Raw genomic sequence first — 27,959 nt, 5'->3', positions numbered from 1 at the left:
TAATCATCAAAACAATACTGGACGAAGCATTTTCATTCATAAACGCGTTCCTACCGGTCGTGGATGTTTTGCGACATTATTTTTTTGACATAGACGTATGGAGGCTATAAAAGATCAAATGAATATTTATATAAAAGAATACATAAGACAAATAATCTAAGAGGACATGCGTTATCGTGTATTTTCGTTATGGTGCGGATCGGATCGTCCAGGATTCTTTCTAGGAACAACACTGCTGGTGGGACTCATCTCCTTTGTTTATGCTGCAGGGCTTCAAGCCAGTCTCAGTATAGGTCGAGGTGGAAATTTACCACGTTTCAGAGGTATCCATTCATGTACTGTCATTATGCTTTGGAAACAAAAGTCCTAATTAATCCAACTCCTTTTGTCTTCCAGATGTGTTCCTGTTTGCTCTCAATCATGATGATTTGCCTGCTTTGCTAGTCAGCATTTCTCTGCTGCTGCTGTTCAGCCCATATCAGGAGCGTCGATGGGGAACTGTCGCCTACCTTGTGCTCTCCAACCTGACAATGATTGTATTACCTTTCATTTACACTTTGGTCATCTTTGCATTTCGTCTTCAAGCCAGTCGGATCTGTGGCTACGCTGCCATTCAGCTGGCATTGTTTACAGCCCAGTGCCGTCACTTGACGAAGAGGCGGGTGCAAGGTTGCGTGCCAGTTTGGGTTCTGCCCTGGTTGCTGCTGCTGCTTTTGCTGGTCGTGCTGCCAGGGACTCCCGCACTGCTTAATTTCTGTGCAATATGCATCGGTCACAACTGTATCCTTTTTGGAGTCTACATGGAAGTAGCTCAACTTCTTCTAGCAGATGTCAGTTTGTCCTTAAAGGTGGTATGAAATACTACTACAGCAAGCGATTTTTTGACACAAATCCATCAAAAAGTGACTAATACAAGTTGATCCAATTTAGTCTTCCTTTCTCAGCTACCTTTGCCCAAACACAAAAAAAAATCTCAGAAGTTGATGCAACAACCAGAATGAGCTGCAGATTTTGCAGTCTGCTAGCATCCGATCCATATGATTTCTATTCTGTTGTTGCTTTGTGACCGTCTGTCATTCTGTCAACATGTATTAACTGGCGCAGCACTAGAAAGCTAGGCATGATCATCAGTTACAGTGGGGCAAATAAGTATTTAGTCAACCACTAATTGTGCATGTTCTCCCACTTGAAAATATTAGAGAGGCCTGTAATTGTCAACATGGGTAAACCTCAACCATGAGAGACAGAATGTGGAAGAAAAAAAAACAGAAAATCACATTGTTTGATTTTTAAAGAATTTATTTGCAAATCATGGTGGAAAATAAGTATTTGGTCAACACCAAAAGTTCATCTCATTACTTTGTTATGTACCCTTTGTTGGCAATAACGAAGGCCAAACGTTGTTTGTAACTCTTCACAAGCTTTTCACACACTGTTGCTGGTACTTTGGCCCATTCCTCCATGCAGATCTCCTCTAGATCAGTAATGTTTTGGGGCTGTCATTAAGGCAACACGGACTTTCAACTCCCTCCACAGATTTTCTATGGGGTTGAGATCTGGAGACTGGCTAGGCCACTCCAGGACCTTGAAATGCTTCTTACGAAGCCACTCATTTGTTGCCCTGGCTGTGTGTTTGGGATCATTAACATGCTGAAAGACCCAGCCATGTCTCATCTTCAATGCCCTTGCTGATGGAAGGAGATTTTCACTCAAAATCTCTCGATACATGGCCCCATTCATTCATTCCTTTACACCAGTGCTTCTCAATTATTTTCTGTCACGCCCCCCCAAGTAAGACGTAAATGTTTCGCGCCCCGCCAAACTCTCTGCCGCCACTGTAAATAGTATCATTTCTCTATAAAATTACTATTATAAATACGCATCTGGCTAACATTGTGTCCTTTTATTCTAATAAAGAAAAAAAGTAACATAGATCAACTTATAATAAAGTATAACTTTATTAACATTGTTTTGTTTGTAACAGAGAAGACTTGACGTGCATCAATTTGCCTGAATTAAAAAAAAAAAAAATTCACATCCAAACTAAAAAAATAGACTCAAGGTACATTTTTGACCATTTGATACAGAAAAATAAAATGTAATAAAATCAGTAAATAATAACAAATTTAAATTGATTAGAAACATTCACTCATGAGGACAATATGCCAAAAAATTTGACCGAAAAAACAAAACTGAATAAAAGAAAAAAAAAAGTGTCCTTGGACAGGACAGTTTTTATTTTTGCTGCTCACTGTATTTACCTCCTTTGCAGTGGTGTGGAGTTATTTTGCAATGAGCATGCTAACAATGCTAACTGGTTTACTGATACAACATTGACAAAGCAGGACGATTGTTGGCAATATTCGACACGTTTTCACTGAAAAAATCAAGCGGCTTAACAATGAGATTGGGGTCTAATGTCTTTAAGTGGTGTCTTAATTGATTTGGCTTCTGGCTGTCTGCTATAATTATTTTTAGACACAGCAAACAGTGGTCTTTCATCATCACCCACTGTATTAAAAGTCAAAGCTAAAGGGCAAACGGCACGAAAAAAGCGCATTCACGGCGGCCGAGGTAGAACCGTAGGTGAAGGCGGTCGTCGTGACAATCCCAAGCCAAAAATGGCACTTCTCGGGCGACGACGTGAGACCCGGACAAGACAGTGGGTCGCTGCGTGAGTGAGTCCGGTCGGAAAACGGCTTTCGAAAACGGCGGCGGCACACTGCTCTTCATATCTGTTGTCTGTGTGTGCTGAGTGCGCTTCCTTAGTTCAAAAATACTGCGCGCACTCCGAAAATGAGAGCGCCACTGCCACCTACTGAGTGGATGTGCAAGTACACTTTATTTCAGTACGGCAAAAAACAAAACAAAAAAAAACATGTTCCCCGAGGTCACATGCGCCCCCCCTGGCATCGCTCTGCGCCCCCCCTGGGGGGGCGCGCCCCACTATTTGAGAAGTACTGCTTTACACAGATCAGTCGTCCTGGTCCCTTTGCAGAAAAACAGCCCCAAAGCATGATGTTTCCACCCCCATGCTTCACAGTGGGTATGGTGTTCTTCGGATGCAATTCAGTATTCTTTCTCCTCCAAACACGAGAATTTGTATTTCTACCAAAAAGTTCTATTTTGGTTTCATCTGACCATAAACCATTCTCCCAGTCCTCTTCTGGATCATCCAAATGCTCTCTAGCGAACCGCAGACGGGCCTGGACGTGTACTGGCTTTAGCAGGGGGAACACATTTGGCAGTGCAGGATTTGAGTCCCTGGCGGCGCATTGTGCTACTGAGAGTAGCCTTTGTTACTGTGGTCCCAGCTCTCTGTAGGTCATTCACTAAGTCCCCCCGTGTGGTTCTGGGATTTTTGCTCACCGTTCTTGTTATCATTTTGACGCCACGGGGTGCGATCTTGCATGGAGCCCCAGATCGAGGGAGATTATCAGTGGTCTTGTATGTCTTCCATTTTCTAATAATTGCTCCCACAGTTGATTTCTTTACACCAAGCGTTTTACCTATTGCAGATTCAGTCTTCCCAGCCTGGTGCAGGTCTACAATTTTGTCTCTGGTGTCCTTCGACAGCTCTTTGGTCTTGGCCATAGTGGAGTTTGGAGTGTGACTGACAGAGGTTGTGGACAGATGTCTTTTATAACGATAATGAGTTAAAACAGGTGCCATCAATATACTTTGACAAAGATCAGATTTGATGGTGATTTTATGCAGAAATGTGAGAAATTCCAAAAGTTTCAGATACTTTATCATACCACTGTAAAATAGAAAACTACTGCTCAATCAGAGTGTGGAGGGGAAACAGCATTTTCAATCTGCCTTGGAAGTGAATGACTCCCAGAAAGTTTGAAATGTTCATATGAGTAGTTTCTTGCGATACTTAATAAACCTTTCAGATAGTCACAGCTTTATTGGGATGCTACAGGAGCTGGAGGAAGCCACTGTCCTGACTTTCATTCCCACTTGGTTGTATATTCCCACTCTGTCTAGACTGAGACTGCCAACCTACAGCTCCTCACAGATGTATGACGTCTTATTTAATCCTTTAAATAATCACACACCTTAACCATGTTTAGGCCTTTTTTAACATATCTTATAACGTCTCGGTTTGTACAAAGAGATCATGCGACTTCACCTGCCACCAGGGAGCGCTCAACATTGAACCACCTTTTCTGGGAGGAGCCACTGTCTCCATGGAACCAAGGGTCTGATGCAGAAGCGTTGGAGGAACAGATGCTGAGGGCTGGAATACTTGCCTCTTTACAGGATGTCCCAGATGAAGTGAGTCGAAAAGTGGAAGTGCCCAAATCATCGGTGTCTGCACTGAGGTTTGTTAATCCGAGAATCCCCACTTTGTATGATTTGGCGGGATGTTGAGCTTGTACCATTTTTCCACTAGACTCCAGCAGTTGGAGAAGATGGGCTTCCCCACAGAAAAAGCTGTAGTGGCGCTGGCAGCCTCAAAACAGCTAGATGGCGCTATCTCCCTGCTTATAGATGATCGTGTTGGCGAGCAGGCTGTGGTTATAGCCAAGGGGAAGACCCCTCCACCTAAGGACTCCGAGTAATGTTGCCCTTTATGAAGCAAGTTAGACTCGTGCTTCCATTTTTCTTGCTGATGTTGAACATAAAATTTCATTCATATTGTGTAATAAATCTTCATAGAAAATTATTTCTACCGCAAGATACACAATTAGGGAAATTAATGCTATGTTAATCAATGACGTGTTTTGTAAATATTATTTACAATGGGAGAATGTAACTGATCTGAAATGCTGTTTCAATGCCAGCACCACATTGACCAGAGCAGGGGTCAGCAACCCGCGGCTCCGGAGCCGGAAGAGGCTCTTTTGATCCATCTGAAGTTTTTACAGCTTAAAAATTAATTAATCGTAATTAATCGCAATTAATCACAATTCAAACCATCTATAAAATATGCCAAATTTTTCAGTAAATTATATATATATTCTGTAAAATGAATTGTTGGAATGGAAAGATAAGACACAAGATGGATATATACATTCAACATACGGTACATGAGGACTGTATTTGTTTATTATAACATTAAATCAACAAGATGGCATTAACATTATTAACATTCTGTTAAAGCGATCCATGGATAGAAAGACTTGTAGTTCTTAAAAGATAAATATTAGTACAAGTTATAGAAATTTTATATTAAAACCCCTCTCAATGTTTTCGTTTTAATAAAATTTGTAAAATTTTCAATCAAAAAATAAACTAGTAGCCCGCCATTGTTGATGTCAATAATTACTTACACAATGCTCATTGGTGCTGAAGCCTATAAAATCAGTCGCACCCAAGCGCCAGCAGAGGGTGGCAAAACTCCATAAAACACAATTAACAAGTGGGCATTTCACTCTACTGACATTTAAACCTGTCTGAGCGGGACATGTGCGTTAATTGCATCAAATATTTTAACGTGATGAATTTAAAAAATTCATTACCGCCCGTTAACGCGATAATTTTGACAGCCCTAATTAAAACATATCGTGGCGCTTATAAGAGTTGAAAAGCAATTTAGCTATCGTCATAGACTTCATAATATATTGACGGGACACGGGGTGCGGGGCCGATTAATAGGGGGCCTATCTCCGTCAAAGCTGACCGAGTGGAAACACAGACAAAGAGCGTTATACGTTGAAAGTTCTTGTGAATAAATGCTTAAATACCTGAATTATTTACAAATATGGACGTAAAACAGTCTTGTTTCTAGGTTAAAAGCAAAAAAAAAAAAACGGGCAGTTAGCATTTATTTTACTTACATATGTCGAATGTGCTGCTAGTCTTTAAGCTACTGTGGCTGAAATTTTTGGGAATAAATGCTTGAATCCCTGAATTCTTTCTAGATGTGAACGTAAAACAGTCTCCATTCTTGGTTAAAAGCAAAAAAAAAAAAAAAAAAAAAAAACGGGCAGTTAGCATTAGCGATGTCGGGTCCGATCACGTCATTTTCAAAGTATCGGAATCGGCAAAAAAAATGTCAGACATGCCATTTTTTAAAAATATATACATTTTTTGATATGATCGGGAAAAATTATGGGGAATTATTGGAATTGAATCGGGAGCAAAAAAAAGGCAATCGGATCAGGAAATATCAGGATCGGCAGACACTCAAACTAAAACGATCGGATCGGGAGCAAAAAAACGTTCGGAACCACCCTAAATAAAACACTTGACACAAAACATTGGTGTTCAAACATCCATCTAGTCTGATCAATATGGTAATATAACGAGTTCTGTTCCCACGCTGGCGACGTACTGCAGCGTACTACACGAATGCTATTTTTAGACCGCAACGCTGCGTAACGACACGATTGTAAACTAAGCGTGCTCGCATACAACTAATTCTATTACTGCTTGTTTTCTGCCAGTAATCTTTCAAAAAAGAACTTGCTGATTAAACACCACTGTTATGGAACTTGTAGAAACAACTCTAGACATTACGATCCTCGTCCACAATTGAAGCATGTTTTCTTCATACATTTCCCGAAGCCGAAAACTCGGAGGGAAAAATTGTGAACAATGGATTAACTTGCGCGGACGTCCACAAGACCAATTTAATGCCAGGAAGTTGAGGCCATTCACCTTCATATGCAGTACATATTTTGTTGGGTCCATGGTCCCACAGATCGACAATCCTGCCCTAAAGAGGCAAGCCATTTTGATATTTTTATTTTTTAGTGTGGCATTCTGCCGTGCTATTTCTGTCTGACAATGAGTGACCTGAAAAAAATTAGAATTTTATTTATATATCACAACATTCGTGTAGGCCTATTTTTCTAAAATACCGATGTTTAAATAAATTAGCCATATTTGGCCTTGGTCTTTTTGTATAGTAGGCCTGTTCATGCCTACAGTTCGGCTCTAGATTTAACAGCTTTACCTTTTCTGTTGTAAAGAAACAACCGTAGTAAGGGGGAAGTGTAAATAAATTAATAGAATTAAGATTAAGATAAGAATTAGTTATTATGAAAAAAGTGTTCGTTTGCTGTCACTGAGTAGCATTTGCTATCGCTACACAAAAATAGCAATATAAATGACCCCCCCAAGAACGGTCAGAGACATAAGACAAACAGACATATAAGAAAGACAGGGCATTTGGTGGTCAAGGATAGCTTGTTGAAACAGGAGAATGTCATTGTCAGTGGCGCAAGGTAATGCACACAAGAAAAAGGTGTCGATAAAAAAGCTAAGGCTATGTGTTTTTCTGTCTTTTTCAGCCCTCGACACTGAAACCATCCCTTTCACTGGACATTTGTATGTTCTTCCACATCTTTACCAGTGAATTTGGCTCCAGGAACATAATTTTTGGACAGAATTGGTAGGTTTAGCTCAGTGGACATCTCGTTCATACACTATTTAGATGCATCTAGCATGAGGAACAAACGCGAGCTTGACACCCCCCCTAGCAACAGTTGCTAACGTCATGAATATTAATGAGCAAAAGTCATGTGTTGCGTGCAGTATGCTATTTGCGTGTAAGTTGGAATAAACCGTTTAAGTACCCATACAAAGTAACTATCCAAATGTATTGTATTTTGTTTAATGATGGAGGATACACTGCCCTCTGGTGGCAGCATTGGGTCTGGCTGGATTGTGGCCTTGTATGACTGAGGTGCAGACACAGATGTCTGACCTGGATAAAGGATAGCTGCGCTCTGGTTTGGCCCACATAAGGCTGTAAGTTGTTTCAGCTAATATATGTTTGCACTTGTAATTAAGTTTCATGCGAGCGATTTGCTATGAGAATTGTAAATACTGTACATTAGCATTCGTACCATTTAGCTAGTGGACTTTTTTTTTTTTAGGCAAATTGGACTAATTTAATCACTAAATTTACACATTGATCAGACTAGATCAGGGGTGTCCAAACTTTATGCAAAGGGGGCCAGATTTGCCGTGGTAAAAATGTGGGGGGCCGACCTTGGCTGACCTCCTTTACGTAGAACAATATATTTAAGCAAAATTTAGCAAGCCATTCAGTGTGTCACATTTGCTTTATTATTTTCTTAATGAATAATTTCAACAATCTCGCAACTAGCCTTTACGGCGTTCTCTTTCGACTCTCAGGCTCTTGCGAAATACTTCTGCTGTGAAATTAAACTAGCTTCAAGTTGCTTCAATTTCTTGCTGCGTATCTTCCCAGTATTCTTGTCGTACATGTCAGCGTGTCTTGTTTGGTCATATCGCCTCACATTGAAATCTTTAAAACAGCGACTGTCTCTTTGCAAATGAGGCAAGACACAGTTGTTGCGTATTTTAGTGAAGAACTAGTCCAATTTCCACCTATTCTTGAAGCGTTGGCCGTCACAGTCAACTTTTTTTTGTTGATTGTCGCCATTTTAGAAAATTGGAAGTAGAGGGTCACACGGAGTAATGTTGCTTAGCCCTGAAATACCTGCAACATGAAGCAATTATCAGAGAATCCCAAAATTTGAAAAATAAGGTCCTAATGAAACCTTTTTTTTCCAATTTGTGAAAAGAAAAGTCAAAATGAAAATGTGTAATAAGCGCTCTAACATCTCTAAATAGAGCTGGGAATCTTTGGGCACCTAACGATTCGATTACGATTCAGAGGCTCCGATTCGATTATAAAACGATTATTGATTCACCCCCTTTTTTTATTTTTATTTTTTTTAATGTTTTGTACATTAGTTCTAAAATTGTTCAAAAATCCTCTCAGGCTAAACCAAACTACTATTTCAGTATCAAGTTAACATATAGCAGTAAACAAATATACAAAAATAACGGTAAATTAAAAAAACCTCCAGTCCCCATTCTGTGTCAGCAGCTTTAAACTACATTCAATTAATTTAATGTTGTGAATCAACCGTTAAAGTTGTTAAAATTGCTCCCGTTATTCCATAATTTCCCTTTTGTCTACTTTCAACATGTGAAAGTTTTAAAACTCTTTTAAAGATAGATTCAAGTCAATATTTTACCGATTTAGGAGTATTTTAGATAAAAAGTTAATTAGGTTTGCTTGGAAGGTTCGCTACAACAGCCTTGCAGGGAAGTGTACTGCTTTAAGATGGCAGCCGTTTACTAACGCCCGCATCTAGCTTTTTGTAGGTGTGCTGCTAACGCTAACGAATCTCTAATGCATCTAGTCCTATATAAATGATATCTACTGTAACATTATGTGGATGTACTTTGTAGCAGCTTTTCGGCAGCAGTCAGGTATGTTGTTGTGTATTTTTTATCTCGTGGCATGAGTTGAGCTAGAGCCGTGAGTTGAGCATTGGCATTACCCGAGGGGCCGGGTAATGAGAAGCATGATGTTTAGCTACTCTCGCGCCGTTCCTCATTGACCGCGCGGCACCATGAGTGTGTTGTACTTCCGCTTTACTTGGCATATTTCAATAATCGGAATTCAGATGTTTGTGAATCGTTCTCGAATCTTCCATGGTCGAATCGCGAATAATCTAAGAATCGCAAATTTCGCACACCTCTATGTTTTTTTTCTCATGGAACCTGCAGATGCATTTGTCGACTCGCATCCATAATTTTTTTTTCAAAAAGAAATGTCAAAAATTCTAAATTAGTCTGAAAATCATACAATTTTAGGTGTATCAAATGTAATACATTTTGCAATAAAGGGTAAAAGTGCTGCTGCCTTTTAGTGGGTAAATGAGGAGCAGCAATTCGTGTGTAAGCTACTTTATTTGCTGGTTGCAGTACTGCTGACCAATTTATTAAGTCTGTGTGTGGGCCGGATGTTATTGATTTTATGACAGAGGCTGGGGGCCGGATGAAATTTGACCACGGGCCGAATTTGGCCCCCGGGCCGGACTTTGGACATGTCTGGACTAGATGGACGTTTGAACGCCAATGTTTTAGTCTCGAGTGTTTTATTGTTAAATTGCGTGACGTTTTGAACAAAAGTGTACATCTGTGTGTTACAGCTTTACAAATTGTCCGAAGTGAAGGAAATAAAAAGCTTTAAAAAGCACAATTGCTTTGATTGCTGTCTGTCAAGCTGAACAACTTCACGTTTAGTGAGGGCAGCACAAGTCATGTTATTAAGGTAAAGTAAAAAAACAACAACATACTGTTAGGTACAATTAGGTATTGTTTGTGCGACTAAAAGAAGAAAAAAAGACTGGAGACAAAATGGCGGACGAGATGGTGTCGGAAAGTCGAAATCACGTCAGTCGAGTACGTCGTAACCCGGGGACTACCTGTATATTGACGTACGCATTCTTTGATGACATAAAAGAGACATAACACGTTTTTAAAAAAACCTGAACATTTATTACAGCGATCATCAGGAGATAGGATTATATTAACAAACATTTGCAAAAAAAAAAAAAAAAAAATAGCAAATGGTTATATGACAGCATAAAAACACAAACTACCAATTACAATATTAAATACGTTCACAATGTTTGATTTACAATGATTAAAAAAAAAAAAAAAGTCGTCTATTAGGACAGCACCAACATACTGTAACAGTGGTTCCAGTTTTGCCATTTCCTGTGTGTTGAATTTAAATACAATCCAAGCATCATAGGATATGCAACAAATGTAAATACGTTGTATACTTATATCACTTTTTCATTGTGTATTTTACCTGTAAAACACTTCAAACACACATATAGTAACACGTCTTGGTTAAAGTAGTGACAACTGCTTTTTAGTGCACTACATAACACTGATTTGAACAATATAAGCGATATCATAAAACCAATAAAAGAGGTTTTCTGTTTAATTCAGAAAATTGTGCATGCTCAATATACTTAAATAATGAGTTCTCAAGGCATTGCTGTTACATTGAGAAAGAATAACAAAAAATCCAGTCTCTTATGTTACAGCTCTACAAATTCCTTAAGCTAAATAACCCTTATTGCCCAGACGTGTGGCACCGTGGAGCACCACAAGTGAAAAAGCTTCCTTTTTTTCAAACGTGTCAGGCCCAGTGAGCTGCAGCTGGAAGTGTTTATGATGATAGGGGGTGTCAAGCAAGTTGTCTGAAGTACATGCTGGGGTATCATTGGTGTTTCCCTGAGGTGTCCCACAACCTAAATCTAACAGGAATGCCCCCACAGAAAGGCTTATCGCTCAAGTGTTTTGTGCCGATGTGACTTTTAGGAAGGTAAGCCAACCCAGCCTGCAGTCCTCAAAGGGTTGGGGTTAGGGCTACTTCCCTCGAACCTTGGTGTCGGAGGACAGAGGAGAAGCAAGTCGATATGGAAGCGCACCTGCTCGCTTATCTCTGTAGAAACTAGGGGAGACTGTGCCAAATGGTCCATCCCCAGAGCCTAGATCAGGTTCTGTTGAAGAAAGACAGCAGTTGGAACAGGGCCTCCCTGTCCAGCACTGTTTGGCCATGTGCACGCTGTTGTCTTTATCTTGTTTTTAAAACTCAAATGACCATATTATGATCTATTTTCTTAATACAACAGGCCTATAATTTGTCGTTGCTATTAGATTCTGCCATGAAATGTGTCAGGCGAGTAGGGCTGCAACAACACAATATTAACCACACAACCCAAATACAGTAATTACTCAGCTGTTTCATCACCATCATTCAGGCATGATAATGGTTTTGTTATTATCCTATGTGTTTTTCTTAATTACACCGCTGGCCAAAAGTATTGGAGCCCTGCAATTCTGTCAGCTCAACTTCTCCCAGAAAATGATTGCAATTACAAATGCTTTGGTACTTCCGTATTAGCCCGAATATAAGACAGCCCTGATTATAAGACAACCCCTTTTTTCTCAGGACTCAAGTTTGAAAAATGACTTTTGCACACCAAATTAATTTTTATACAGAAAATTAGATTAGATAATATATATCTATAATATAATATAATATATAGATTATGTTAGAAAATTAAGAGATGTCCCGATCGATCGGCATCCCGATCGATCCGATCACGTCATTTTCAAAGTATCGGAATCGGCAAAAAATATCAGCCATGCCTTTTTTTAATATATATATATATATATATATATATATTTTTTTTTTTTTTTTTTTATTAAATCGTTTTCTAATTGTATTTAACGTTACAGACATAACATGTTTCACTCTTCCAGAGTCTTTAGTTTAGGCTTAAGGTAGGGTTATCAAATTTATCCTAATAACGACGGTAATTAATTTAAAAAAAAATGTATCATGTTAAAATATTTAACGCAATTAATGCATGCGCTGCACGACCCACTCACGCATTGTTGCTCTCAATCTGTAATGGCGCCGTTTTACCCATATAGAGAGATAAAAGGCAGCGTAAAATGAGTAGAGTGAATTTTGCCAGCCTTTGAAGCCTTTTTAAAAAAATTTTTTTTAAATTTTTATTTATTTATTTATTTTTTTAAACCTGTCCTGTTCAGCTGTTTGACACAGAGAATGGAAGTCTAAGTGCCCGGATTCTGAACAGTTTTAATGTTTCACATGGAGAGTCTGACATACTCCCATTGTGATCATTCAAAATACCTTTTTATTATGACAAAGCAGCGAACAGGAACAGTTCTTGAAGCCTTTTTTAAATTGGCTAAAACCTTACAATCCCTCTCCCTACGATTGGAAAGATCATGTGAAGCAATACGGGGAAGCAAGGTAGCAATTGATCTTAAGCTTAACACCTTATGTTATTTGCCAACGCAGAGAAGATATATCAATTGGTATCACTACGCACAGTCTTGGTTCCACTTCCCATCATGCATTTGGGCATGACTACAGTATCATTTACTGAAAGCTCAACAAATACACTAGATGGCAATATTTAGTCACAATATACAAAGTCACAAGTATTTCTATCTGTGGATCCCTCTCAAAGAAAGAATGTTAATAATGTAAATGCCATCTTGAGGACTTATTGTCAGAATAAACAAATACAGTACTTATGTACTATATGTTGAATGTATATATTCGTCCGAGTTTTATTCATTTTTTTCTTAATGCATTGCCAAAATGTATATGATCGGGAAAAATTATCGGGAATGATTGGAATTGAATCGGGAGCAAAAAAAAAAAAAAGCAATCGGATCGGGAAATATCGGGATCGTCAGATACTCAAACTAAAACGATTGGGATCGGATCGGGAGCAAAAAAACATGATCGGAACAACCCTAGTGCTAATACTATTGTCCGGCTCATTTTTGGAGTTTTGTGTAAAATGATAATGATCTAATTTTTTTCCCATCCTATTTTGTGTTTTTTCATTGCAAGCAAAATAAATGAAGATATTGCTACCAAAGCATTTGTAATTGCAATCATTTTCTGGAAGAAATTGAGCATTATCTGACAGAATTGCAGGGGTGCCAATACGGCTACGTTCATACTACAGGTCTTAATGCACGAATCCGATTTTTTCGCGTTTTTCCGACTCGAGTCAGGCATTAACTTGACGGTCTGAACGTGACAAGTCGCATAGTACTGGACCATTTCAAATCCGATCTGGGTCACTTTCGTATGTGGTTCAAATCGGATCTGGGCCACATTTTTCCAGACTGTCGCGGCGGTCTGTACTGTCCACTCTCCCAAATCGGATTTCATGCAGCAATTACGTCATCAAATAGCGAGAGAGACGCTTACCGTAGCGGTGCCACTGTGCGTTATTAGCGCCTAGCTTGCAGTGAACATGGCTTTTGGGGAAGGGCTGAGCTTGACAACAGTCATAAAAAATAAAAATGGGTTGAGGATAAGCCTGAGAATGCTCAGTTTTCTCTCTGCTCCAAGTGAGCAATATTTCAACATCGCCTACACGGCCGAGGTCGGGGCAAACTGCCCGTATGTGTGTGTGACGTGCACGGACCGTGCGTGCATGCTATCGATCCATATAAACTTTGAATCTAAGCCTAAACGGGGATTATTTATGTCTGTTATTTGTGTCCTCCTTTTGAAAGGCAAAATATGATATCCCTGGAATGACGGATGACGTGTGTCATTTGTTTTGATGCTTCTGAGCATGCGGGTCGTCTTGCTCAGCGCGTGTCGGACCGCGAATTAGTGCGCATGCGTAATACTTGAACGATCTCAATGGATAAAGGCAGTCTGAACGGGCACGCCAAAAAAACGGATATGACAAAAAACGGATTCGTGCATTAAGACCTGTAGTATGAACGTAGCCTACTTTTGGCCAGCACTGTAAATCTGACGTTGGTAGATGGTTTTCTTCTTGGAGGTCATGGGGATTTGACAGTTGCCATCATATTTTCGGGATCAAAGCACCGTTCCGCCCTGTTCCGGCCCCAAATCTTATACCGGAACAGTTTTTCGGCCCGTTTTCACCCCTGGTTACGTCGCCGGCATAGGAACGGAACTAGTTCGTAACTCGGGGACTACCTGTAGCTGTCTATGAAGAATCATTTAATCGATTTACATGCCCTCAACAGTGGCAATTCAATGGGAAAATAATCATCTCTAGCTGTACAGAATATTTTTCTTTGAACAAAAATTCTTGTAAACTGACTTCAACAATCGTGATTATAAAGTGTTTGTTGTTTTTCAAAGTTGCAGCACAACTCTCCAGACTATCACGTTAAATATACACACATTAGTACACACTGATTTTCGTAAATCGAAAGAAATACAGAGAATGGATGTATGAATCAATCATTTCTTAATTATAAAAGTCTCCACAAAAAAATGAACAAAAAACTTCAACTCTACAAAACATCTACTGCTACTTGAAAAATAATTACATCAATCCGGTGCTAAGGAGAATTTGACAATCTGTCACTTGACATTTCCCTAAACCTTCTCGATTGAATCGTTTGCGTGTGTTTCTATTTGAGGGCCGGCAAAGCTGTGGGTGAGGATGTCTCATCATTACCTGGCCAGACGATAGCTTCCAGCAGCGTCACCCTACGAGCCAGAAGCTCGAGCTCAGCCTGCAAGTCGCGGAACATCTGCAAGCTAAAGTCCTATCAGAGAGCAGTGACAGGGGGTGCCTCGTGAGGGGGTGTGGAAAAACCAGCCTGAGTCCTTGGGGTCTGCTCGTGACTGTTCCCACTCCCTGTCCCAGTTGGTGAGGTGCAGTGGGAGTTTGAGCCCCCCCTACTTTGACCCCTGCCTTAAACTAATCCTGCCTCAGGCCTCCTACTCACCATGAATACCGATCATAGTCTCGAGGATTAAAACCCTCTCAGCTAAGATCTTCAGCGCCTCTCTGATCTGATGTATTCCGTCCCCCTGTGAAGATAGATACAGCCGTCATGGTTAGGAGCGCAAGCTGGCCAAGATGCAGGTCATTTGCTTTATTTCGCAATACAGTTGAGCAGTTAGAAGGTTAAACTGTCCACACATCTGACTAGCATTGTATGCTTCCTACGGATTGATCTCCATCTCCCTCATTCTCCGGCCATGCTGCTATACGCTCTGATGCCAGTCACGGCCATGCTGGACTGGACAACAGCAGCATGCACGGGTTTGACACACCTGAACCAAACTCTTGCAGGATAAAGATGTTGAGCATGCTACATATGCATTCTTGATTCTTTCTGTATTGTAAAAAAAAACTATCTTCCCGAGAGAGGTTCATATGCACTCACTGAACACTTTATTAGGTTTATTTGGACATAGACATGATCATATTTAGCTTTGATTGCGACTTGGGTATTTGCAGTCACAGCATCATATTAAGTGGTCTGTCCATAAGTAGTGTTTACCAAGGGCACAGGTTTGCATAGGGACATTACACTAGCAACTTTTCAGGATGCTCAAATACTCACCACCAACTTTAAAGTAACCTTATTTGCACTATATAATGAGTTCAGTTATATAGGTCATTCAAACTGTCTTTCCATATGTTGTAACGATAGAATAGACCCTATCATTATTAAGCGATTTATTGTCATAATGTTAGGACTTACATTTACCCCTTTTCACTTGCTGAATGTGTGTCCATTTTTTCCCCTCAAACGAACTCAGATTGGCTAATTAGCCTACTTGCATTTAATTAAAATGTATTTATTATTTCCGACATTATTTTATTTCAAAATATTTTTATTTGCAGCCCATGCAGACATTTTCTTTCAGATAATCATACATTAATAAGGGACATCGAAAGAAAATAAATTTAAGGTACACATTAGCATTATTTTTACGGAGCCCCCCGGGTGCCAGGATAGAAAAAAATAAAAAATAATAGCTAATCTGTACCCACAGTTTACTAATCTGTACCCACACGTGCTAAACTGTGGGTACAGTTTAGTAATCTGTGGGTACAGATTAGTAAACTGTGCGTACAGTTTAGTAAACTGTGGGTACAGATTAGTAATCTGTGGGTACAGATTAGCTATGATTTTTTAATTTTTTCTACCGTGGCACCCGGGGGGCTCCGTATTATTTTGCATTTAGGCTAGCTGACTTTTGATATGCGAGTTAGCCAAATTTTTGTAAACATTAGCATTATATAGCATTTAAGAGACCAGACTTTTGCTACGCAAGTTAGCCAATTGTTGTAAACATGAGCATTTTATTGCATTTACGCTAACGGACTTTTGCTATGCAAAAGCCAAATGTTGTAAACATTGGCATTATATAGCATTTAAGCTAAATGACTTTTGCTATGGAAGTAAGTCAATTGTTGTAAACATTAGCATTATATAGCATTCACGCTAAAGAACTTTTGCTATGCAAGTTAGCCGATTGTTGTAAACATTAGCATTATTTTGCATTAAGGCTAGCGGAATTTGCTATGCAAGTTAGCCAGTTGTCATAACATTAGCATTATATGGCATTTAAGCTAGCAGACTTTTGATACGCAAGTTAGCCAATTGCTGTAAACATTAGCATGATATAGCATTTACGCTAATGGACTTTTGCTATGCAAGTTAGCCAATTGTTGTAAACATTAGCATTATTTTGCATTAAGGCTAGCGGAATTTTGCTATGCAAGTTAGCCAATTGTCATAAACATTAGCATTATATAGCATTTAACCTAGCAGACTTTTGATACACAAGTTACAATTGTTTTAAACATTAGCATGATATAGCATTTACGCTAATGGCCTTTTGCTATGCAACTTAACCAATTGTTGTAAAAATTAGCATTATATAGCATTTAAGATAGCAGACTTTTGATACACAAGTTAGTCAATTGTTGTAAACATTAGCATGATGAAGCATTTACGCTAATGGCCTTTTGCTATGCAAGTTAGCTAATTGTTGCAAACATTAGCATGTTATAGCATTTACAATAACGGACTTTTGCTGTGCAAGTTAGCCAATTGTTGTAAACATTAGCATTATTTTGCATTAAGGGTAGCGGAATTTTGCTATGCTAGTTAGCCAATTGGCATAAACATTAGCATTATATAGCATTTAAGCTAACAGACTTTTGCTACGCAAATTAGCCAATTGTCGTAAACATTAGCATGATATAGCATTTACGCTAATGGCCTTTTGCTATGCAAGTTAGCCAATTGTTGTAAACATTAGCATTATATACATAGCAGTTACGTTAACTGACTTTTGCTATGCAAATTAGCAAATGGTCGTAAACATTAGCATTATATAGCATTTAGGCTAGCGGACTTTTGCTATGCAAGTTAGCCAAGTGTTGTAAACATTAGTGTTATATAGCATTTACGCTAACGGACATTTGCTATACTAGTTAGCCAATTGTTGTAAACATTAGTATTATATAGCATTTAAGCTAACGGACATTTGCTATACTAGTTAGCCAATTGTTGTAAACATTAGTATTATATAGCATTTAAGCTAGAGGACGTTTGCTATGGTAGTTAGCCAATTGTTGTAAACATTTGTATTACATAGCATTTAAGCTAGAGGACTTTTGATCGGGAAGTTAGCCAATTGTTGCAATTGGCTAACTTGCATAGCAAAAGTCTGCTGGTTTAAATGCTTTATAATGCTAACGTTTACCAGATTGTTTAATCTGGTGCACACTAGAAACAATCTAAACAAAATTTATTTTATTTCTGTCGATGTCCCTTAAGGGGCTCTGTACATTAATCATAACGGCGGTAAAAAGTTTTCATTTTTCGTTGCGTTTGGTTGCGCTTGTGGACAAAAGCAGTAGTGTTTTAACTGAAGGAAGGGCTCCATATTTATTTATTTTTGTTATACCCTGACTAAGTTTTTCCAGTTATACTAAAGAGGAAGTTCAGAATTTTTTACAGGCTTAGTCTACGATTTAGTGGGGTTTAATTGATCGGTGGAGTTGATTTCAACACATTCCATGCTGTTTGTCAGTTATTGCTTAGTTTCAGGTCTCCGGAGTGGCTAAGCTAGTGCGAGTCAATGGTGCCTGCTTAGCATATTAACAGATCTAACATAGTCTAGACCAAATCTGCGCCCTTGATTGATTGTGTGAGAAATGTGAAAAGCCACCTAAGAGAGTTTCCAGTGAGTGAACATTCAAACCCTGTTGGACACTTAAATGGTAAGCCATGGATGAATGAGTTACAGTACAGTTTTTCCAAACTTGAAAGGCCACAATCCACCATAACAAATAAAGGCATGCAAATAAGGGGGTTAAACCTTTCTGATTAGTATGACAGAAAAGGCAATGGTTTGTAGAAAAAAAGCAAAGTCAAAATCTTTTTTGCCGACACAATATTTAGTTCACGCAGCGAGAGAAAATGTTTTGCAATCGGGGGCAACTTTGCCTTACTTCAATGTATCTGCATTGTTTTCTACTTGTTAATATCCACATGCAAAAAAATGAGTCTTTTTGTCAGAAGGGATAAAAAAAAAAAAGAGTAGCTGTATCCACTCCACAACACCTCTGAACCCAACAGAATGACCGACTACTGACGCATAAATGGAATGATTTGGCATATGCGTCTCGTGCGCTTTACTTGTTATACAAAACAATTTACTCATAAGAGGAGAAAATCAATTATAAGAACATGAATTTAAAGGGTACCACAGACTAAAAGACTTGTAGGCTCTAATAATAAGCCTAAAATACGTGATTAGAAACACATAAAACATTGCTATTGATTTAAAAATCTATAATATTTAGGATATGTTTTGACATGTTTTACGTGCGCAATGCACGCTTGGGGTGATGACTCAGCTGGGTTGGAGTGGGACAATTAGCTAGCAAGCGAAGCTAGTATGATGACTGGCATGATTTTGTCACATTTTGCTGCTGGTCAGATTGTTTCGTTACAAAGCTGTGGGATGAGTTCCCGACGTCGTACCTGCATCCAATTCCAGCTCATCAGCAGCGTCTTTAAACCGATCCTAGGCGGGTTGCCGAGATATTGAATTGCTGCCATTTGACAGTGTGTCTTCTCGATCCCTACTGTCACAGACCCTTGTTTTTGTCTCCCTTTTCGCGATCATGTGTTTTTTTGTGTGTTAAATAAACCCTTGTATGCCATACCTCTGCCCATCTCCCTTTGATTCCGCATTCGTGGACCGTAACAGATTTGTTGGTTTTTATCTGAGGACTTGAGTTACTAATTGCAGCTAATGGAGTGATAAACAATACACTTACTATCGCTGTAGAAAGAAAATAACATGGTCCTTGTGGTGGTAGTTAATGTTACTAAACAAGAGTGGTCTTGAACGCTAAATGCAGCTAACGTGCTTTAAATACAAATAAAGTCCATGAGTCCTCTTATACAGTATCTCAATATGCAAAATAAGGCGTCATTATAATCTGTTGGGCAGAAAATTATATGAATAATCAAACTAAATTTAATACATTCATTCGTTTTCAGTGTTGCTTATCCGTCTTTAGCATTTATTCACGCCGTATTCATATTGCATATGTATGTTTATGATGTAGCTTGTTGATGTGGCACCTTTTGGATAATGACAGTCCAACTGAATGTAAAATAGTGCTTATTTACTGCCAAAAAAGCTTTGGGAGCAACATCTGATAAGGGCGCAAAATCTGAGAACACCAGCAGAATGATCATCAATCCAGACAGCCAGGGGCGGACTGGGACTAAAAAGCAGCCCTGGAGTTTGACTCAGCCCAGCCCACAAGAATTGCTGTACAGAGACCCTCTAGGGGAGGCCAGGGGTGTGCCCCCCCCCCCGGGAAAATTAAAAAAATATATTTTATTGTAAAATGTATCAATTTCGTTCACTTTGAGAGAAAAATGAAGAGAATGTGTCTAGACCAGACATGTCCAAAGTCAGGCCCGGGGGCCAAATGTGGCCCATGGACAAATTTCACCTGGCCCCCACCCTCTGACATAAAATCAATAATGTCTGGCCCGCACACAGACTTAATAAATTGGTCCGCAGCACTGCTACCAGCATATGAAGTAGCTTACACACTAAATGTTGCTCCTCATTTACCCACTAAAAGGCAGCGGCACTCCACGCAACATTAGCCTGTGTGACCCTTTACTCCCAATTTTCTAAAATGGCGACAATCAACAAAAAAAAAGAAAGTTGATTGCGATGGCCGACGCTTCAAGGATAGGTGGAAATTGGACTATTTCTTCTCTAAAATACGCAACAACTGTGTCTGCCTCATTTGCAAAGAGACAGTCGCTGCTTTTAAAGAGTTCAATGTGATGCGATATTACCAAGCAAGACAGGCTGACATGTATGACAAGATTACAGGGAAGATACATAGCGAGAAACTGAAGCAACTTGAAGCTAGTTTAATTTCACAGCAGCAGTATTTCGCAAGAGCCCGAGATTTGAAAGAGTAAGCCACAAAGGCTGGTTGCGAGATTGTTGAAATTATTAATTTAAAAAAAATAATAAAGAAAATGTGACACATACAATGGCTTGCTAAAATTTGCTTAAATATATTGTTCTACGTAAAGGACGTCGGCCAAGGTCACCCCAACCACATTTTTAACACACCAAATCTGGCCCCCTTTGCAAAAAGTTTGGACACCCCTGGTCTAGACTGTGACTGTCTGACTTGGGGCGCTCAAAGTACTGCAAGGATGAACTGTAGTTGGATTCATCTGCCCTAGCTCTATAATCAACCTGAATAAACAAATAATATATTTTTTAAAGCAAGTTTTATGTATCCAATTTATTATAATAACACCTATCCCGTGTCTATAAAATAACTTCATTGTTTATGCCATAATTAATCTTGCCACACAAATAATAAATTTCAATGAAAATACAATAAACATTTCAAGACAAATCCTGTAACCTTCATTGGAAAGTGTTAACCAGAAAACAAAACGATATATAAATGATTAAAAATTAGGGCTGTCAAAATTATCGCGTTAACGCGCGGTAATTAATTTTTCAAATTAATCACGTTAAAATATTTGACGCAATTAACGCGCATGTCCCGCTCAGAAAGTATTCTGCCTTTTGGTAAGTTTTACAGCAAGGGTTTTTGTGCTGTCCAACAGCGAACTCTTGTGGTCGCTTTGCGACATGGTTTATTGTTTTCTTGCCAGTTCATTATGGCTGCACGACGTCTCGGGCTGATAATGTTGTGCTTATATGATCCTTGGACAAGATTTGTCCGTAAGTATGGTTGTTGTAAAGAATGTACATATTATGTTACTAAGCGAAATGTTATATTTTTTGTATGAGACGCTTTTTGTTTATGTTTAGTGAACCTGTATAGCGTGCTAAGCTAACGTTGTTGCTAATGCAATGCTTGTGTACTTTTTGTAGTTTTACGACGGTCTAAAGAGGACAATGGTTTGAGGCCATTTTATTAATAAATCGGATGAAAAAGGAAGAAGTCTAATTATTAAGGCGTCGTTCACTAGCTGTCTAGCTTTGGAAAAAGTAGACGCTTCGGAGTGAGGACAGCATAGACAGATTTAAATGACAGTAGAGTGAAATTCCCACTACAGTCTTTATGTACCGTATGTTGAATGTATATATCCATCTTGTGTCTTGTCTTTCCATTCCAACAATTAATTTTACAGAATATATATATAATTTACAGAAAAATATGGCATATTTTATAGATGGTTTGAATTGCGATTAATTGCGATTAATTACGATTAATTAATTTTTAAGCTGTAATTAACTCGATTAAAAATTTTAATCGTTTGACAGCCCTATTAAAAATATATATCATATCAATTTAACTACCTAAACTTTAAAGTAAAACCATCCATTTTATTAATATTTTGTTATATTTCTTCTGAATTAATATTGCTGCTGCGTGTGCATACGTTGTTTTACAGCTAAAATGTTTGCCAATTGCTAATATACCTAGCAAGTAATCCTCTCCATCTCAACCCGGTGGCAACTGCAAAGTCCGCCAAAGCTCTTATCGCTCTATACCGCTCCTTCGTGGGCCACAACAAGTCTTTCAGCCAGGTGCCTTGCTACCACCTGTCGGATTGGATGCGAACTGTAGATAATCACAGAGTATAGAGGGGATAAAAACAGTTATGTACAGTGCCTTGCAAAAGTATTCAGCCCCCTTGAACCTTGCAACCTTTCGCCACATTTCAGGCTTCAAACATAAAGATATAAAATTTTAATTTTTTTGTCAAGAATCAACAACAAGTGGGGCACAATCGTGAAGTGGAACAAAATTTATTGGATAATTTAAACTTTTTTAACAAATAAAAAACTGAAAAGTGGGGCGTGCGATATTATTCGGCCCCCTTGCGTTAATACTTTGTAGCGCCACCTTTTGCTCCAATTACAGCTGCAAGTCGCTTGGGGTATGTTTCTATCAGTTTTGCACATCGAGAGACTGACATTCTTGCCCATTCTTCCTTGCAAAACAGCTCGAGCTCAGTGAGGTTGGATGGAGAGTGTTTGTGAACAGCAGTCTTCAGCTCTTTCCACAGATTCTCAATTGGATTCAGGTCTGGACTTTGACTTGGCCATTCTAACACCTGGGTACGTTTATTTTTTAACCATTCCATTGTAGATTTGGCATTATGTTTGTGATCATTGTCCTGTTGGAAGATAAATCTCCGTCCCAGTCTACGTCTTGTGCAGATACCAACAGGTTTTCTTCCAGAATGTTCTTGTATTTGGCTGCATCCATCTTCCCGTCAATTTTAACCATCTTCCCTGTCCCTGCTGAAGAAAAGCAGGCCCAAACCATGATGCTGCCACCACCATGTTTGACAGTGGGGATGGTGTGTTCAGGGTGATGAGCTGTGTTGCTTTTACGCCAAACATATCGTTTTGCATTGTGGCCAAAAAGTTCAATTTTGGTTTCATCTGACCAGAGCACCTTCTTCCACGTGTTTGGTGTGACTCCTAGGTGGCTTGTGGCAAACTTTAAACGAGACCTTTTATGGATATCTTTGAGAAATGGCTTTCTTCTTGCCACTCTTCCATAAAGGCCAGATTTGTGCAGTGTACGACTGATTGTTGTCCTATGGACAGACTCTCCCACCTCAGCTGTAGATCTCTGCAGTTCATCCAGAGTGATCATGGGCCTCTTGGCTGCATCTCTGATCAGTTTTCTCCTTGTTTGAGAAGAAAGTTTGGAAGGACGGCCGGGTCTTGGTAGATTTGCATTGGTCTGATGCTCCTTCCATTTCAATATGATGGCTTGCACAGCGCTCCTTGAGATGTTTAAAGCTTGGGAAATCCTTTTGTATCCAAATCCGGCTTTAAACTTCTCCACAACAGTATCTCGGACCTGCCTGGTGTGTTCCTTGGTTTTCATAATGCTCTGTGCACTTTAAACAGAACCCTGAGACTATCACAGAGCAGGTGCATTTATACGGAGACTTGATTACACACAGGTGGATTCTATTTATCATCGTCGGTCATTTAGGACAACATTGGATCATTCAGAGATGTCACTGAACTTCTGGAGTGAGTTTGCTGCACCGAAAGTAAAGGGGCCGAATAATATTGCACGCCCCACTTTTCAGTTTTTTATTTGTTAAAAAAGTTTAAATTATCCAAAAAATGTTGTTCCACTTCACGATTGTGTCCCACTTGTTGATTCTTGACAAAAAAATTACATTTCCCATCTTTATGTTTGAAGCCTGAAATGTGGCGAAAGGTTGCAAGATTCAAGGGGGCCGAATACTTTTGCAAGGCACTGTATGTAAGGTGGCCGCCGGCCGTCCAGAACACCGGCCGTTCTGTGATCCTCCAGAAGCTACAGATTACCAGTCCGCCCCTGCGGACAGCGCTTTTATGTACATTTTTAACGTAAAAAAAATATGATGGCTGATGTAGCACTCTCTCGGTCAAGGAGGCAGAGTCTTATTAGATTTCTCAAAGTTTTTGTGAGCTGTGATGTACGGACTATCTGCAAAAATATTCATTGTAGTTTCACTGTATATCCTAATCATATGTAAAACACGTGACAGCTCTGCATGTGAACAATCGCCACAATTACACTGCTGGCCAAATATTGTACATACAGTATTGGCACCCCTGCAATTCTGTCAGATAATGCTCAATTTCTCCCAGAAAATAATTGCAATTGCAATTACAAATGCTTTGGTAGTAATATCTTAACTTTCAATTAAAAACACATAAGAGAATGAAAAAAAAATTAATTATCATAATTTTACACTACACTGGGCCGGACAAAAGTACTGGCTCCTTCAGCCAAATACTTGGTAGCACAACCTTTAGACAAAATAACTGTGAACAACCGCTTCCGGTATCCATCAGTGAGTCTCTTTCAATGCTCTGCTGGAATTTTAGACCATTCTTCTTTGGCCAACTGCTCCAGGTCTCTGAGATTTGAAGGATGCCCTCTCCAAACTGCCATTTTGAGATCTCTCCATAGGTGTTCTATGGGATTCAGGTCTGGCCATATTCTCAAACCATTTTCTAGTGCTTTTTGAAGGGAGTTTTGGGTCATTGTCCTCCTGGAAGACCCATGACCTCTGAGGGAGACCCAGCTTTCTCACACTGGGCCCTATATTATGCTGCAAAATTTGTTGGTAGTCTTCAGACTTCATAATGCCATGCACACGGTCAAGCAGTCCAGTGCCAGAGGTAGCAAAGCAACCCCAAAAGATCAGGGGACCTCCGCCATGTTTGACTGTGGGGGCCGTGTTCTTTTCTTTAAAGGCCTCGTTTTTTCCCCTGTAAACATTCTTCCAAAACGTATATGGTTTTCTCAGGTAAGTTTTGGCAAACTCCAACCTGGCTTTTTTATGTCTCAGGGTCAGAAGTGGGGGATTCCTGGGTATCCTACCATAGAGTCCCTTTTCATTCAGACACCGACGGAAAGTACGGGTTGACACTGTTGTACCCTCGGACTGCAGGACAGCTTGAACTTCTTTATCCACCGTCCGCATACTCTTTCGTTGAAATCCCTCGTCAATTTTTCTTTTCCGTCCACATCTAGGGAGGTTAGCTAGTGCTGTGGGCTTTACACTTATTGATGACACTGCACATGGTTGACACAGGAACATTCAGGTCTTTGGAGATGGACTTGTAGCCTTGAGATTGCCCATGCTTCCTCACAATTTTGCTTCTCAGGTCCTCAGACAGTCTTCTTTCTTTTCTCCATGCTCAATGTGGTACACACAAGGACACAGGACAGAGGTTGAGTCAACTTTAATCCATTTTAACTGTCTGCAAGTGTGATTTAGTCATTGCCACCACCTGTTATGTGCCACAGGTAAGTTACAGGTGCTGTTAATTACACAAATTAGAAAAGCATCACATGATTTTTCAAAGGGTACCAATACTTTTGTCCGGCCCATTTTTGGAGTTTTGTGTAAAATTATAATGATTTAATTTTTTTCCCATCCTATTTTGTGTTTTTTCATTGCAAGCAAAATAAATGAAGACATTACAACCAAAACATTTGTAATTGCAATCATTTTCTGACACAATTGCAGGGGTGCCAGTACTTTTGGCCAGCAGTGTACAGGCCTATTGGAATGAAGTATTATCACACAATAGTTCTTGACAGATGTCACCGTCACTAGATGAACTTGTCCATGTCCTACTCTCGTCTCATCCTGTCTTTCCTGTTCATTTTGATTCTGCTGCTCGTTTTGTGATGTATCGACAGTGCTGTCCTGGTCATTGATGTTCCTCTCGGGTTCAAATTGAAAGGGCTGAACAAATGACATGTTTATATGGCTAGAGTCATATTCTAGAAGCCTGGCAGCGCAACTCAATGACGTCACCACCAGTGTTGTCAGTAAGGCGTTACATGGTAACGCCTTTCTATAATCTGATTACTTTCTTCAGTACGAGTAATCTAACGCGTTCATTTTTCCAAGCCAGTAATCCGATTAAAGTTAGTTTCCCTAGTGCCTGTGCGTTACTATTTTGTTTTTGCCTCACAATGTATGTAGAATGAAGAATACTGTAGTCATGTACGAAGAGCATTTCTCTTCGCTGGGAAAGAAAAAAACGGATCACGTGTTTTACGATGCTGTTTGAGGCTGTCTGCCACGGCGGTCAACAACATAGCATTCTGACGAGGCAGCGAGGCTAACAGTGAAAGGCAGGTTATATGCCGCAAATGGATGCATTTGCTCACTGGAAATACAGCCATTACTTCACATTTCTGTCCAGTAAAGATGACAAAAATATGTGCGTTGCAAACTTTACGCTGGCTGAAAAAGACTGTCGGCCGCTAAAAACTCTACATCCAATTCAACAAGGAATACAGGAAAACGCGACAAAACTCGAAAAAGCCCAGAGGTAACAAGACAGCACGCACTTCTACTGTTTGTAACCAGCCTTTATGCACATTTTATTGTCAGTGTTTGTAACCATAGGCGGAGTTTTACTTTTGTGGGGCTGGGGGCAAAGCATGTTGATGACTGAAACAAAAGTCAAAAGTTTGGACACACCTAAACATTTTTACGTTTTATATATTTTCTCTACTATTGTAAATCCTCTCTGAATACATCAAAACTATGAACGAACATGTTGAATGGCAAAAAAAAGTGAAATAACTGAAAACAGGTTTTATATTCTACATTCTTCAAAGTGTCCACCATTGAGGTGTCCCCAAACTTTTGGCCAACACTGTATATATACGTATATATAAAACTGTTCAAGCTCAGTTCTTGTTGGTTGCGTTTGAAAGCTTAGGTTTACAGAAATTCTAAATACCCATCTTGCCTCCACAGGTGTAGTTTTGGCTTAGCAAAGCAAAAGCTAGTGTCTTAGGTGCTAGAAAAATCTGCTCGAAAAATGATTTTGACCCATTATGAAATACGTTGTAGGATTCTTGTTCATTTCAATAATTTTTGTTGTTTGTTTTATTGCTCTACAACTTTCATAGACAATATTTTAACAGCTGGGTCTTTATTTTGAAGGGGAAGTTCAGAATTTTTGACATTAGGCTTTAACTTGGAGTTAGCGGGGGTTTATTTAGTCGTTGGAGTTGATTTGGACAAATTCTGTGCAGTTTGTCAGTTATTTGTTAGTTTCAGGGCTCCGGGGTGGCTAAGCTAGCGCGAGTCAATGGTGGTTGATATAAACTCCATCGACTAATTAAACCTCCGCTAACTCAAAGATTAAGCCTTATGTGAAAAATTCAATTACATGCGATTACATTTTTTGTTGTCATTTTTATGTTGAGGCAGCAAAAGGAGAAAAATTGGTAAAAAGTAACTGATAAGTTACTTTTAAAGTAACTTAGTTACTTTGATGATTAAGTAATCAGTAAAGCAACTAAATTACTTTTTTTAGGTGTAATCAGTAATCAAATTACTTTTTTAAGTAATCTGTGACAACACTGGTCACCACCCATAGTGCATTGCGTCGTCAACAACAATGACGACCTACAAGTTAAACTAATTTTACAAATTTCATAAAACCGAAAACATCAAGAGGGGTTTTAATATCAAATCATTATAACTCATACTAACATTTATGTTTTAAGAACTACAAGTCTTTCTATTCGTGGTTCCCTTTAAGGATTTAGCTTTTTCCTCTTTGTCTTTGTTGTTGTTTTGTTGCAACAGGACTGATGGTGGGCAACGGCATTTTGACATATATGCCAAACTCAGACTCTGCCAAAGTGACTGTGAAAGGTAGCCATAGCTTGCAGAGGGAGTCAGACAGCTTCAGGGTCAAGAGGACAGTATCATGACGGGTGGGTGGGCTGCAGTCCGGAGCGCACCCCGAGGACCAACAACAC

General features: G+C 39.3%; 2 protein-coding genes across 10 annotated transcripts in view; one reads left to right on the top strand and one right to left on the bottom strand.

The window, feature by feature from the left end:
- On the top strand, positions 1 to 27,802 carry rhbdd3 (rhomboid domain containing 3). 6 transcript variants are annotated; one of them, XR_009062697.1, is made up of 7 exons: positions 1 to 323; positions 397 to 780; positions 3,900 to 4,026; positions 4,122 to 4,331; positions 4,403 to 4,567; positions 7,248 to 7,348; positions 27,784 to 27,802. XR_009062697.1 is itself a non-coding variant. In XM_057831317.1 (6 exons), the coding sequence occupies exons 1-6, from the start codon at positions 167 to 169 to the stop codon at positions 14,927 to 14,929; spliced, it is 1,179 nt and encodes a 392-aa protein (XP_057687300.1). In that variant the 5' UTR covers positions 1 to 166; the 3' UTR covers positions 14,930 to 16,058. The 6 variants fall into 6 exon arrangements, 4 of the variants coding, with proteins under 4 accessions (XP_057687300.1, XP_057687298.1, XP_057687302.1 ...); XR_009062696.1 differs by lacking the exon at positions 27,784 to 27,802 and adding an exon at positions 14,767 to 14,913; XM_057831317.1 differs by lacking the exons at positions 7,248 to 7,348; positions 27,784 to 27,802 and adding an exon at positions 14,767 to 16,058 and having other exon boundaries at positions 4,149 to 4,331.
- emid1 (EMI domain containing 1) overlaps positions 10,277 to 27,959 on the bottom strand; it is a 184,793-nt gene continuing 167,110 nt past the window's right edge. For 3 of the 4 annotated variants that reach the window (XM_057831311.1, XM_057831312.1, XM_057831313.1), the window contains 2 exons: positions 15,079 to 15,163; positions 10,277 to 11,300 (listed from right to left, as the gene is read on the bottom strand). In XM_057831311.1, coding sequence (XP_057687294.1) covers positions 11,167 to 11,300; positions 15,079 to 15,163 — 219 coding nt within the window. In that variant the 3' untranslated portion in view covers positions 10,277 to 11,166. Of the gene's footprint in view, positions 11,301 to 15,078; positions 15,164 to 27,755; positions 27,924 to 27,959 lie in introns of those variants that run through there. The other variant, XM_057831314.1, reaches the window with a different exon arrangement.

This window comes from Corythoichthys intestinalis, chromosome 3, assembly GCF_030265065.1.
Source record: "Corythoichthys intestinalis isolate RoL2023-P3 chromosome 3, ASM3026506v1, whole genome shotgun sequence".
In the NCBI taxonomy this organism is placed as follows: domain Eukaryota; kingdom Metazoa; phylum Chordata; class Actinopteri; order Syngnathiformes; family Syngnathidae; genus Corythoichthys; species Corythoichthys intestinalis.
Note: the sequence above shows the minus strand (reverse complement) of the source record. Positions and strands in the feature narration are given on the sequence as shown.

What these genes read in the sequence shown, in the direction of transcription:
- rhbdd3 (XM_057831315.1), top strand. Translation starts at nt 167, where the DNA reads ATGCGTTATCGTGTATTTTCGTTATGGTGCGGATCGGATCGTCCAGGA. An exon ending in AAATTTACCACGTTTCAGAG is followed by an intron (nt 324 to 396) that starts GTATCCATTCAT and finishes TTTGTCTTCCAG; the next exon opens with ATGTGTTCCTGTTTGCTCTC. An exon ending in TCATCGGTGTCTGCACTGAG is followed by an intron (nt 4,332 to 4,402) that starts GTTTGTTAATCC and finishes TTTTTCCACTAG; the next exon opens with ACTCCAGCAGTTGGAGAAGA.